Source organism: Bos grunniens, chromosome 22, assembly GCF_055505025.1.
Source record: "Bos grunniens cultivar Pamir isolate PY7600 chromosome 22, Bosgru_T2T1.0, whole genome shotgun sequence".
NCBI classification, from domain to species: domain Eukaryota; kingdom Metazoa; phylum Chordata; class Mammalia; order Artiodactyla; family Bovidae; genus Bos; species Bos grunniens.
Genome location: NC_141186.1, coordinates 7,326,506 through 7,340,203, shown reverse-complemented (window position 1 = coordinate 7,340,203; position 13,698 = coordinate 7,326,506). Strand labels below are relative to the sequence as shown.

Below are 13,698 nucleotides of genomic sequence, written 5' to 3'. Positions count from 1 at the left end.
TTTATAATCATCAAATTCTAAGATGTTTTCAAAGAAGATTGGAATTTTCAGCCTTGCCAGGAAGGAAGGCTTATCATAGCCTTTCATATTGGATGAACCAGTAGAACATGTCTTATGGAAAAAAATGAACTCAGATTTGTTAAGTACCTATATGATGGCAGGTACTGCTTGAGTTTCACTATTTTTGAAACATGTTTATTTGCTTATTTGGCTGCAATGTGTCTTTGTTAAAGCACGCAGGATTTCCAGTCTTTGTTGCGGCATGCTGGATACATATATATTTTTTCAGTTGTAGCATGCAGGGTCTTTAGTTGTGGTACATGGGATCTTTTTTATTTTTTTATTTTAATTTTTTTACAGTCCAGGTCTTTATTTTTACACCCATCAGGCCATGAATTCATACGGAATGGGCTCCAACAGTTCGGGTTCCTTTCCATTGGTCCTCACAAAGTGTGCTTCTCTGGGTGGAGCAGGCTGGCGCTTCAGCTGAACCCAAGTCCCTTTCTCTTTGGCTTCCTTCTTTTTCTGATCATCTTCCTTCACACGTTTCAGGAAGCTATCTCGGTTCTTAGAGTGCTTAATATGCTCGATATGCACATTAATTCTCTTGGCAAGAATCTTGCCCTTAACTTGTTTGTTTACAACGATGCCAACAGCATGCTGGGTAACATTGTAGACTCTCCCAGTTTTGCCATGGTAACATTTGTGGGGCATTCCATTGTGAACAGTACCCATTCCCTTGATATCTACAATATCACCCTTCTTGTAGATTCGCATGTATGTGGCCAAAGGAACAACTCCATGTTTTCTGAAAGGCCTGGAGAACATGTAGCAGGTACCCCGCCTCTTTCCCTTGGTGTTGGTCATCTTGGCGAATCACTGGAAGATGGCGGTTCCGGCCGAAAAGAAAGCTGGGATCTTTTTTAGTTGCAGCACGCAAACTCTTAGTTGTGGCATACTAGCTCCCTGACCAGGGATCAGACCTGGGCCCCCTGCATTGGGAGTTCCGAGTCTTAGCCACTGGACCACCAGGGAAGTCCCTGAATTCACTGTTTTTTATTTTCAAAAAGTTGATTTAACTAGAAAGACATGTTATCATCTCCATGGTAGAAATGAGAAAGCTTGACCTTGCCCAGGTCATATTGCTGACATGTTTGGAGTCAGGATTCTAGTCTGCAGATGAATAAATCCAAAGTATGTGTTCTTCTTTGCCACATATCCTTGATGTGTGGTGGTAGAGATACCCATCTGGAAGCTTGTTAGGGATGTAGATGCTCAGACCCCATCCCAGTCCTACTAAATCAGAATCTGCTTTTTAACAAGGTTCCCAAGGAATTCATGTGCACATTTAAACCATTCCAACATTGAGAAACCCTGCTGTACAAAACACCTGATAAATTTATTTCAAATAATAGTAAATATTTCTGATGTTTATTGAATCCTCACTATATGTCAGATTCGTTTGTTTACCACTCATAACTCTATTAGAGGCTTTAGATTTGAAACAATTCCAAGGTTGCACAATTAGTAAGTGGTGGAGTCTAGATTTGAAGTGAAATTGGTCTGACTCTGGAGCCTGGACTGTAACCCATGACCCCACTGACGTCACTCTGAACACCTAATCCAAACACTTTATTTCATCTAAATGATGCAGATCTGCTATCTAGTTCATTCTATTTCTCATTAACATTGTTTAATCGAATACTTAGTTTGAATCATGTGGACAGTAATCTAAAATGTCAGATTCATTATAATATTGCTGCTATTTAAAGCAAAATTTTAAACCAGAGATCATATGATCAATGTACTTCTTAGACTAAAGCCAGTATATTAAAATATATATATGTGTATACCAGAGTAAAAATTCTAGTAGGTTATCTGGCTATTCCATTTACTAATGAACTGAAATATAAGATAAGTTTGATTCGTTGAAGCAATCCTGAGATTTACAGAGGAAGAATTGGATAGGACACTCTACTTCCTGATGTCACCTACTTAGGAACGCTAATTTTCTGTTTCCTTTATTTCTTTAGGTTGTGCAGCATGCAGGATCTTAGTTCCCTGATCATGGATCAGAGCCACACCCCCAGCAATAAAAGCGCTGAGTCCTAACCTCTGCACCTCCAGCGAAGTCCCTCTGTTTTCTAATAGTAAAAATTTGAAGATCATTAGAATCTCCTTACAGAGAAGGCAATGGCAGCCCACTCCAGTATTCTTGCCTGGCAAATCCCATGGACGGAGGAGCCTGGAGGGCTGCAGTCCATGGGGTCGCATAGAGTCGGACACGACTGAAGTGACTTAGCAGCAGCAGCAGCAGAATCTCCTTAAGGCTGTCCCAGGTGGTGCTAGTAGTAAAGAACCCGCCTGCCAATGCAGGAAATGTGAGTTTGATCCCTGAGTTGGGAAGATCCCCCAGAGGAGAGCGTGGCAACCCACTCCAGTATTCTTGCCTGGAGAATCCCATGGACAGAGGAGCCTGATGGGCTACAGTCGCAAAGAGTAGGACATGACTGAATCGATTTAGCATGCACTGAATCGATTAAGAATCTCAAAAACCTCCAAATAAACAACTCTTTAATTTTACATGGTGTAAAATAACTGATTCATTTTGCTTATTAGAAACTTCCCACTGGGCACCTCTTTCATCCTCTTTCCCATGTAGGGAAAAAAGAAATGAACATAATGTTTTTGTTGGTGCAGAAGACAATAGGTTATACTCCTAGGATTACTTTTAGTCAAAGCAATAAGAAACCATAATTAGCTCTAGACTAAACTAGACTAAATTGTTATGAATATGAAATCACCTGCAGCCCCAAAAGACAGCACATTTCTAAAAGCGCCATGGAATAAAAAAGGGGGGGAATGCCATGGAATTTCCTATTTTTTGCCTCAGGTAGAGCCCCCAGAGTAGAAAAATGTAAGGACCTTGATGATCTAATGTTGACAGATCTCAATCTATAAAGTCAGTTATTAAATATATCCTCCTTTAGGGAGTTAGGGTGGCAAGAGTGTAATTCTGGAAATCTAAGAAGTAAGCCGCAGTGAAATCACTATTCCTTTAAAAAGGTAATGGACTTGAACTTGAGAGCATCTGATTACAAGGAAATGAGATCCTCCAAAAACATATGTAATAAGTATCCAGCTAGCAGTACATTAATCAGTGGACCTCTCTTTTTCTTCTTTTTGGTGGTAAAGAACAGATTAAAATAACAGTGACAACTAAGCATTCTAAAAATCCCATTTATTGGGTATTTAAAACGTATAAGTAGATAATTAAAATGCTTAGATAAACATTCCTCTAGTCTGAAAGATAAGCCCCTTTGTCTTCCCTGTGTGTCACCGAGCATCTACTCCATGTGAATATGGATTGATTTACAGGTTTTTACCCTTTCATTCATCACCCATTTTCCCAGGAATGAACATGGGTATTGTTCTGAGGAGCTCAGCCTGAAATGAAAAGACAAGTCTAATAATTGCTTTATTCTGGAGTTTTAAAAAATATTCAGAGCATAGTATTTTTCAATGATATATTTCAAAGCAAATGAAGCGTTTTTTCTTTGTAAACTGTGATCCTCAGGTATGCTTATACACACACATGTGCATACACAAGCATATTTTTTTTGTTGTTAAAGAAAGAAGGGCATGGATTTCAATTTCGACCCAGAAATAGAAGAGATTATTTTTCAGGTGTTTTCCATGCAGGGGGAAAAACGCCTAAGAAAGTCTGTTCCTGTTTTCTCCTCTCAGGCTGTTTCCCCCTCTCTTTCTTTGTCTAAGACATGAAGTTCTTTCAGGGCTCACCTGTAAAAGTCCTAAGTGAGTGGTAGGAGAGAGGGTAGGTGTGTAATTTAGAGGGACTGGTGACTGAAATGTGAACTGAATACCCATCATTGCATTCATTCTATGGAGGTACTTAGAATGAGATAAACACAACTCAAAGGAAAGCAAAAAAAGCAAGATTAGGCATATTTTCCCTCTAATTGGGTCCCTGGATCTCCTGCTGGGAAAGTTTGTAAGCAGAGACTCTGCCAATTCTAGAATTACTGCTTTTTCTCAAACATCGGGGTGTTACAAAAAAACAAAAATCATATATTATGTAGGGGACTCTTGAACTTCTTTTATTGTTTGAATTGTTCATAGGGTCAGTCTCTAAGGGGTCACTCCTGGCCTTGCTCATTTCCTTTTTCTTTTGGCTTTTCAGCTGGCATTTGTGTCCACAGTGATTGCCAGCATTTGGCGCAGTGGGTGAAGCAAGTCTTATTTGAAAATCTGCCAGAGACAGCCGGTGGGAGCTGGTGCAAGAGGAAGCAGCCCGAGGGGTGGCTGCTTTGTTCCAGTTCTCAAACACAGAGGGAGCCACCCCTGGCAGAAAGAGGAAGTGGCCTGCACCAGCCCCACCCCCCACCATAGCCCGCCATCCCTCAGCCCTCCAGAAGGTTCTCCCCACTAACCAGTTTTCTGCAGAGCTCTTGTGCCTGCAAATGATCACTTTTCTTGAGAAAAAGAATCCCTAACTATATAGCCTTGCGGAGAACGCAATGGCACCCCCACTCCAGTACTCTTGCCTGGAAAATCCTATGGATGGAGGAGCCTGGTAGGCTGCAGTCCATGGGGTCTTGAAGAGTTGGACACGACTGAGCGACTTCACTTTCACTTTTCACTTTCATGCATCGGAGAAGGAAATGGCAACCCACTCCAGTGTTCTTGCCTGGAGAATCCCAGGGACAGGGGAGCCTGGTGGGCTGCCGTCTCTGGGGTTGCACAGAGTCGGACATGACTAAGGTGACTTAGCAGCAGCAGCAGCATATGGCCTTGAGGAAGCTGATGAGTAAGCAGGGGATGATGGTTGACAGAGAGGAGACATGGCTCCTCAGTGATGGAAAGTCCGAGAGAGGAGCTGTGTCCCCTCTAACTAGGGCTCCATTTCCCACTTCCTGGCTCCGCGGCTCAGCTGAATTAGAAGCCAAGCTAAAAAGGATATTTGGGTACACCCCGGGGTATCGCAGCAGGATCTAAGACTTCCTCATACAACAGCAGGATACTATTATTGAGAAACCTAGAGAGGTCCAGAGCCTCTTAAGAAAAGGTAAATCAGTATTCAGGCAGCATCTTAAAGTAGCAAGAGGAAGTGGAATACATTTTAGAAGGATTTTGGTTCAGTGGTAAAGAATCCACCTGCCAATGCAGAAGACTCAAGAGCTGCAGGTTCCATCCCTGGGTCAGGGAGATCCCCTGGTGTAGCAAGTGGAGACCCACTCCAGTATTCTGGCTTGGAAAATCCCAAGGACAGAGGAGCCTGGTGGGCTACAGTCCATGAGATCACAAAAAGTCAGACAACTGAACGCTCACGTGCACACACACACACATATCAAAATGGCTATCATATTGTAAAAGAGAGCTCCTGCTTTCAAGTATTAAAGAATTTTTTTTTATTCCTTTTTCCTCTTGAAATGCACAAACACCATCATCGTGATCATTATCCATTATCCAGGCCATCATTATCCTGAAATTTTAGAAACCTGGTGACAAAGAGTAAATCTGTTCCTTTATTCATACCTTCAACAAATACTGTGCTGTGTTCTAGGCACAAAGTGCTACATTAGTGAAGCCCCCACAGAGATTAAGTTGTAATAAATAAGTAAATTCTATACAGTCCACCCTTTGTATCTGTGGGTTCCACATCCACAGATTGAACCAACCTCAGATTAAAAGTATTTGGAAAGGGAATTCCCGAGTGGTCCAGACGTTAGGACACCACACTTCTACTACAGGACTACCAAGGGCACGGTTCAGTTCATTGCTCAGTCCTGTCCAACTCTTTGCAACCCCAGGGACTGCAGCAGACCAGGCTTCCCTGTCTATCAAAACTCCCAGAGCTTGCTCAAACTTACGTCCATTGAGTCAGTGTTGCCATCCAACCATCTCCTCTGTTGTCTCCTTCTACTCCTGCCTTCAATCTTTCCCAGCATCAGAGTCTTTTCAAATGAATCAGCACTTTGCATCATCAAGTGGCCAAAGTACTGGAGATTCAGCTTCAACATCAGTCTTTCCAATGAACACTCAGGACTGATATCCTTTAGGATGGACTGGTTGGATATCCTTGCAGTCCAAGGGATTCTCAAGAGTCTTCTCCAACACCACAGTTCAATAACATCAATTCGTCAGCACTCAGCTTTCTTTATAGTCCAACTCGCACAGCCATACATCACTACTGGAAAAACCATAGCTTTGACTAGATGACCTTTGTTGGCAAAGTAATATCTCTGCTTTTTAATATGCTGTCTAGATTGGTCACAACTTTTCTTTCAAGGATCAAGCATCTTTCAATTTCATGGCTGCAGTCACCATCTGCAGTGATTCTGGAGCCCAAGAAAAATAGTCTCTCACTGTTTCCACTGTTTCCCCATCTATCTGTCATGAAGTGATGGGACTGGATGCCATGATCTTAGTTTTTTTGAATGTTTAGTTTTAAACCAGCTTCTTCACTTTCCTCTTTCACTTTCATCAAGAGGCTCTTTAGTTCTTCTTCGCTTTCTGCCATAAGGGTGGTATCATCTGCATAACTGAGGTTATTGATAATTCTCCCAGCAATCTTGATTCCAGCTTGTGTTTCATCCAGCCCAGCATTTTGTATGATGTATTCTACATATAAGTAAAATAAGCAGGGTGACAATATACAGCCTTGGCGTACTCCTTTCCCAATTTGGAACCAATCTGTTGTTCCATGTCCTGTTCTAACTGTTGCTTCTTGAAAGCTGCATACAGCTTTCTCAGGAGGCAGGTAAGGTGGTCTGGTATTCCCATCTCTTTAAAAATTTTCCAGAGTTTGTTGTGATCCACACAGTCAAGGCTTTGCTGTAGTCAATAAAGCAGAAGTAGATTTATTTTCTGGAACTCTTTTGCTTTTTCGATGATCCAGTAGATGTTGGCAATTTGATCTCTGGTTCCTTTGCGTTTTCTAAATCCAGCTTGAACATCTGGAAGTTCACGGTTCACGTACTGTTGAAGCCTGGCTTAGAGAATTTTGAGCATTACTTTGCTAGCGTGTGAGATGAATGCAATTGTGCAGCAGTTTGAGCATTCTTTGGCATTGCCTTTCTTTGGGATTGGAATGAAAACTGACCTTTTCCAGTCCTGTGGCCACTGCTGAGTTTTCCAAATTTGCTGGCATATTGAGTGCAGCACTTTCACAGCATCATTTTTCAGGATTTGAAATAGTTCAGCTGGAATTCCATCACCAATACTAGCTTTGTTTGTAGTGATGCTTCCTAAGACCCACTTGACTTCCCATTCCAGGATGTCTGGCTCTAGGTGAGTGATCACACCATTGTGGTTATCTGGGTCATTAAGATCTTTTTTGTATGGTTTTTCTGTGTATTCTTACCACCTCTTCTTAATATCTTCTGTTTCTGTTAGGTCCATACCATTTCTGTCCTTTATTGTGCCCATCTTTGTATGAAATGTTCCCTTGGTATCTCTAATTTTCTTGAAGAGATCTCTAGTCTTTCCCATTCTATTGTTTCTCCCTATTTCTTTGCATTGGTCACTGAGGAAGGCTTTCTTCTCTCCCCTTGCTATTCTTTGGAATTCTGCATTCAGATGGGTATATCTTTCCTTTTCTTCTTTGCCTGTTCGATGCCTAGTCTGGGAACTAGGATCCCATATGCCAATTGGTATGGCCAAGAAAAAAATATTTGGGAAAAAAGCTCCAGAAAGTTCCAGAAAGGAAAACCTGAATTTGCCTTGTTCAGGCAACTATTTAAATAGCATTTACAACTATTTATATAACAGTTACATTGTATTTACAACTATTTACATAGTGAAAGTGAAAGTGAAGTCGCTCAGTTGTGTCCGACTCTTTGCGACCCCATGGACTGTAGCCTATCAGGCTCCTCCGTCTATGGGATTTTCCAGGTACGAGTGCTGGAGTGGATTGCCATTTCCTTCTCCAGGGCATCTTCCCGACCCAGGAATCAAACCCAGGTTTCCCGCATTGCAGGCAGATGCTTTTACCATCTGAGCCACCAGGGAAGCTATTTACATAGTATTTACATTATATTAAGGGCTTCCCTGGTGGCTCAGTTGTAAAGTGTCTGCCTACAATGCGGGAGACCTGAGTTAGATCCCTGGGTCAGGAAGATCCTCTGGAGAAGGAAGTGGCGACTCACTCCAGTACGCTTACCTGGAAAATCCTGTGGACTGAGGAGCCTGGTAGGCTACAGTCCATGGGTCGCAAAGAGTTGGACACGACTAAGTGACTCACACTTACTTATGAGGTATTATAAGAAATTGAGAGATGATTAAGGGCTTCCTTGGTGGCTCAGCTAGATGTTCAAGTTGGTTTTAGAAAAGGCAAAGAAACCAGAGATCAAATTGCCAACATCCGCTGGATCTTCAAAAAAGCAAAAGGGTCCCAGAAAAACATCTATTTCTGCTTTATATAAAGGCCATGCCAAAGCCTTTGACTGTGTGGATCGCAATAAACTGTGGAAAATTCTGAAAGAGATGGGAATACCAGACCACTTCACCTGCCTCTTGAGAAACCTGTATGCAGGTCAGGAAGCCACAGTTAGAACTGGACATGGAACAACAGACTGGTTCCAAATAGGAAAAGGAGTATGTCAAGGCTGTATATTGTCACCGTGCTTATTTAACTTCTATGCAGAGTACATCATGAGAAACGCTGGGCTGGAGGAAGCACAAACTGGAATTAAGATTGCCAGGAGAAATATCAATAACCTCAGATATGCAGATGACACCACCCTTACGGCAGAAAGTGAAGAAGAATTAAAGAGCCTCTTGAGGAAAGTGAAAGAGGAGAGTGAAAAAGTTGGCTTAAAACTCAACATTCAGAAAACTAAGATCATGGCATCCAGTCCCATCACTTCATAGCAAATAGATGGGGCAACAGTGGAAACAGTGGCTGACTATTTTTGGGGGCTTCAAAATCACTGCAGATGGTGACTGTAGCTATGAAATTAAAAGACGCTTACTCCTTGGAAGGAAAGTTATGACCAACCTAGACAGCATATTAAAAAGTAGAGACATTACTTTGCCAATAAAGGTCTGTCTAGTCAAGGCTATGATTTTTCCAGTAGTCATGTATGGATGTGAGAGTTGGACTATAAAGAAAGCTGAGCACCGAAGAATTGATGCTTTTGAACTGTGTGTGGTGTTGGAGAAGACTCTTGAGAGTCCCTTGGATTGCAAGGAGATCCAACCAGTCCATCCTAAAGGATATCAGTCCTGAGTGTTCATTGGAAGAACTGATGTTGAAACTGAAACTCCAATACTTTGGCCACCTGATGCGAAGTGCTGATTCATTTGAAAAGACTCTGATGCTGGGGAAAACTGAAGGCGGGAGGAGAAGGGGACGACAGAGGATGAGATGGCTGGATGGCATCACCAACTCAGTGGAGATGAGTTTGAGTAAACTCCAGGAGTTGGTGATGGACAGGGAGGCCTGGCGTGCTGCAGTCCATGGGGTCACGAAGAGTTGGACACGACTGAGTAACTGAGCTGAACTGGTGGCTCAGCAATAAAGAATCTGTCTGCCAATGCAGGAGACACAAATTTGATCCCTGAGTCAGGAAGATCTCCTGGATAATAAAATGTCAACCCATTCCAGGATTCTTGCCTAGGGAATCTCATGGACAGAGGAGTCTGGTGGGTTACAGTCCATGGGGTTGCAAAAGGGTCAGACACAACTTAGTCATTAAACAACAAAGAGATGATTAAAGTATATGGAAGGTGTGCGAAGGTGTAATGCAAAACTACCCCATTTCATATACTTGAGCATCCATCGATTTTGGTATCTGTTTGGGGGTCCTAGAACCAATCCCCTGCAGATATAGAGGATGATGGTAGTAGGTTACGAAGTAATAATCTGTACATCTTATATTATATCAGAAGGTAGTGTTATGGAAAACAAAAAGACAGGTAAGATAAGAAGAACCTGGAATTGCAGAGGTGAAGATTTAAATTTCAGCGTTGAATAGGGTAGTCAGGGTAGACTTCATCTAGAAGCTGAGAACTGAATGAAGACATTGAAGGTGGAGAGGAAAGTAGCCAGGTGGCTATTTGGGGGAAGATATTGTTTTGGCAGCTCCTTATCTCCTTCATGGGCTTCCCTGGTGGTTCAGATGTTAAAGACTCTGCCTGCAGTGTGGGAGACCAGAGTTTGAGCCCTGGGTTGGGAAAGATATCATGGATGAGGAAATGGCAACCCTTTTCAGTATTGTTGCCTGGAAAATCCCATGGACAGAGGAGCCTTGTGGGCTACAGTCTCATGGGATCACAAAGAGTTGGGAATGACTGAGTGACTGACATTTTCACTTTCAATACCTCCTTCCTGGCAGAGGAAACAGCTAAATCAAAGGGATACACAATATGTTTAAAGAACAGCAGTGGGACCAGTATGACTGAGCAGGGAAACTGAGGGACCAATTAGAGCAGAAAAGTCCAGAGAGGCAATGGGGGCCAGCTTCTGTAGACTTTGTGGGTCATTGAAGGAGTTTGGAGTTTACTGATTGAAATGAGAAACCACTATAGGATTTTGAGTAAAAGAGTAAAATTTTATATGTGTATATATATATATATTTAAAGCCAGCTTGTGAGGTCTTAGTTCCCTGACCAGGGATTGAACCCAGGCCACAGCAGTGAAAGCCCTGAGTCCTAACCACTGGACCACCAGGGTACTCCTGGCTCATATTTCTAAAAGATCCCTCCAGCTGCTGTATTGAAGAGCCTTTTATAGCAATTCAGGCAAGAGAAGATAGCTCACAGTAGCATCAGAGGATGAGTGTTAAGAAGTTGGATTGTGGGTATATTTTGAAGGTAAAGACTTTTGGATTCCTGATGTATTCAATTGTGCTATGTGAAGGGAAAGGAGGAGTCAAGAATAACTTAGGCAATAAGGAACTGCTACCTAGTGGGTTAGGTCAAGGGTCCCCAACTCCCAGTACTTGTCTGTAGCCTGTTAGGAACTAGGCCACACAGCAGGAGGTGAGTGGCAGGCAAGCAAGTGAAGCTTTATCTGTATATACAACTGCTCCCCATCACTCAAATCCCCCTCCTTATCCATGGAAAAATTGTCTTCTATGAAACTGGTCCCTGGTGCCAAAAAGGTTGGGGATCACTAGGGTAGGTGATGGGTGAAACAGAATTTGGGGGGAGAGGTCAGATACTCAGTTTAAAGCATGCTGAGTTTGAGACTGCTGTTCAATATCCAAGTGAAGATGTGGAAGAAACAGTTGGCATGTATTAATCTGGAGTTCTAGATGGAGCTCTAGGCTGGAGAGAAAAATCTGGGAGATTTATCATACAGATGGAATTTATTGAGACTATATGAGATCACCAAAGGATTGGGTATAGATAGAGAAGAGGAACAAATACTGAGCCCTGAGCCATTAAGTGGTCAAGAAAATGAGGAAATGCTGGAGGAGACTGAGGAGCAGCAGCTAGTGACACAGGAAAAAAACTGCAAGAGAACATGGTGACCAGGAAGCCATGTAAAGAAGAATATCAAGCAAGGATGATCAGCTATAGAATATGTTGCTGAAAGGCTAAAAAGACAAGGAAGTAGAATTCACCATTGGATTTAGTAATAAGGAGATCACTGACTACAAGGATAAGAGCAGTTTCTGTGGAGTCATGGGGTAAAAATCTGACTGAAGTGAGTTCTAAGACCAAAGGGGAAGAGGAATTGAAGATAGCATGTAAAGACAACTATTTTAAAGAGTTTTGCTGTAAAAGGGAGGCAAGAAATGTAGCAGTAGCTGGTGAAAGAGTAGGGAGGGCCAAGAGAAAATGATCCAGTTGAAATCAATAAATGATTATCTAGAGAAAGGTGGGGAGAATTGTTGGAGCAATGCCCTGGAGTGGTGGAGAGGAGATGGAATCTAGTGCAGAAGTGGCTGTTGGTTTAGAGTAAGAGTATGAATTATTTGTCTATGGTACTTGGCAGGATAATTAGTATGACAGTGCAGAAACTGGAAGTGGTATGTGTGTTAGTGGAAATCTGTGCAAGTTCTAAAGGCCTCCAAGTAGTAAAAAAAAAAAAAAAGACTACATAACAAAGGAGTAGGAATCAAAATGGCTTTGGATTTCTCAATGACAGCACTAAAATCTAGCAGACAAGGGGTAAAGGCCTTAAAAAAACATAAGGGAAGATAATTTGCATCCTAAGAATTCTATACCCAGCCAAACTATCAATGAGTATAGACTGCATTTTCAAACAGACAAAGTGAGCTGGGTCTCTTCTGTTTGCTCTTCCCGATCCCTTTTTGTGCTCAGATAGGTAAACCTGCATGGATTCCTTTGCTCGAGTTCTCTTGCGTTTTGGCTTCTGATGGCTTTGGCGAATGTGACACAGGTGGGATACCTCAGGGCAGAATGAGAGAGGTCAGTGCTGTGTTCATTTACTCAAAGCCACAGATCTTGCTCATCAACACTTTTCTTATAGCTACAGCTCTCTGGATTCTAGTGAACATTCCTTTCTTTTTCCCTTCAGCCCTAAATCTTCCTGCTCTTGCTAACCCCTTAGCAAGATCTCTTAAGATCATTAACACCTTTATCAATTATTCCTTCATTAAGCTTTCACCTGGACCTTGATTGAATACAGGTCTCCCAAAACGTAGCCATACCCTACTTTTTTTCTCTCATAAAACCAACGGAGGAAGTTCTCCACTAAAATAACGAAAGAAGACACAGGAATGAGGCAAACAGAACCCGCACAACAATGGCGAAAGAAGATTGCAGGATGACAGCTGTGTCTCAGGTAACCAGAAAAACCAATTCTAATTGCAGCAGCCGGGATAGCAGTGACAGTGCAGGACTTTCACACCCGCTACGAGGTTTGTGGACCCGAAGGGGAAATGGGGGGGAAGAGAGAGAGCGAGCATTGTTCCCCTGACACACCCCAAGGCGCCCGGCTGCAGCCCAGGACTGCAGGAGGGGTGGGGGTGGCGGCAATCAACCCGCAGAGCTTAGGACTGGCGCTGCGGCAGGGCGGCCGGCCGGGCAATCTGCGCACGCGCACCCCCGCCGCGCCGGCCAGCCTGCAGCGCACGCGCAGTTCGCCCTCTCTTACTCCGTCAGTCCCTGCAGAGCTTGGGTCCCACCCCCGCATGCCCCGCCTCGCTCCCGTGAGCCGAACGCTCCATATCCGGGTTCCCGCCGCCGCCGCTGCGCTCATTCAGCTTTGCCGGGAGCGGTGTGATTCCCTACCAAGATGGCGGCTGTGGGGCGAGTCGGCTCCTTCGGTTCCTGTCCGCCAGGATTAACCGCGACTTACACAGGCGGCCCCTTGGCCAACGAGCTAGCGTCGGGCAACGGCGGCGCCGCGGCAGGCGACGACGAGGACGGACAGAACCTTTGGTAAGGATCGCAGCCCTCCTTGGTCCCCGCCGGCAACGCCGGCCCGGGGATGGTCCAGGGTCGCGTGCCCGCCGGGGCTCGGCGCCCGGCCCAGGCCGCCGCGTTCTCGGCCGCCCCCGTCCGGGCGTGGAGGCCGGGGCAGCCCCTCCGGCGCGGGGCCCCGGCCTGAGCGTGCGCCTTGTTCCCGCCAGGTCCTGCATCCTCAGTGAGGTCTCCACCCGCTCGCGCTCCAAACTCCCCGCGGGGAAGAACGTGCTGCTGCTGGGTAAGTGCCCCAACCTGCTCCGCCCTGCGCGGCGTCCTCCCGGGCCTGGGTCCGGG

General features: G+C 44.1%; 1 protein-coding gene, 1 long non-coding RNA gene and 1 pseudogene across 6 annotated transcripts in view; 2 read left to right on the top strand and 1 right to left on the bottom strand.

The window, feature by feature from the left end:
* Nucleotides 1-297: 297 nt before the first annotated feature.
* Nucleotides 298-927, bottom strand: LOC147347977 (large ribosomal subunit protein eL21 pseudogene; annotated as a pseudogene).
* Nucleotides 928-11,543: 10,616 nt separating this feature from the next.
* On the top strand, nucleotides 11,544-12,760 carry LOC147347976 (uncharacterized). Of its 3 annotated transcripts, none has more exons than XR_015150883.1 (3): nucleotides 11,544-11,674; nucleotides 12,295-12,402; nucleotides 12,595-12,730. It is a non-coding gene; the product is annotated as an uncharacterized LOC147347976 (long non-coding RNA). The 3 variants fall into 3 exon arrangements; XR_015150882.1 differs by lacking the exon at nucleotides 11,544-11,674 and adding an exon at nucleotides 11,851-11,928 and having other exon boundaries at nucleotides 12,623-12,760; XR_015150881.1 differs by lacking the exon at nucleotides 11,544-11,674 and adding an exon at nucleotides 11,851-11,928.
* A 429-nt stretch (nucleotides 12,761-13,189) lies between these two features.
* DYNC1LI1 (dynein cytoplasmic 1 light intermediate chain 1) overlaps nucleotides 13,190-13,698 on the top strand; it is a 54,629-nt gene continuing 54,120 nt past the window's right edge. For all 3 annotated transcript variants that reach the window (XM_086365662.1, XM_086365661.1, XM_086365663.1), the window contains exons 1-2: nucleotides 13,190-13,377; nucleotides 13,569-13,642. In XM_086365662.1, the coding sequence (XP_086221788.1) occupies nucleotides 13,232-13,377; nucleotides 13,569-13,642 (220 nt within the window). In that variant the 5' untranslated portion in view covers nucleotides 13,190-13,231. The remainder of the gene's footprint in view (nucleotides 13,378-13,568; nucleotides 13,643-13,698) is intronic.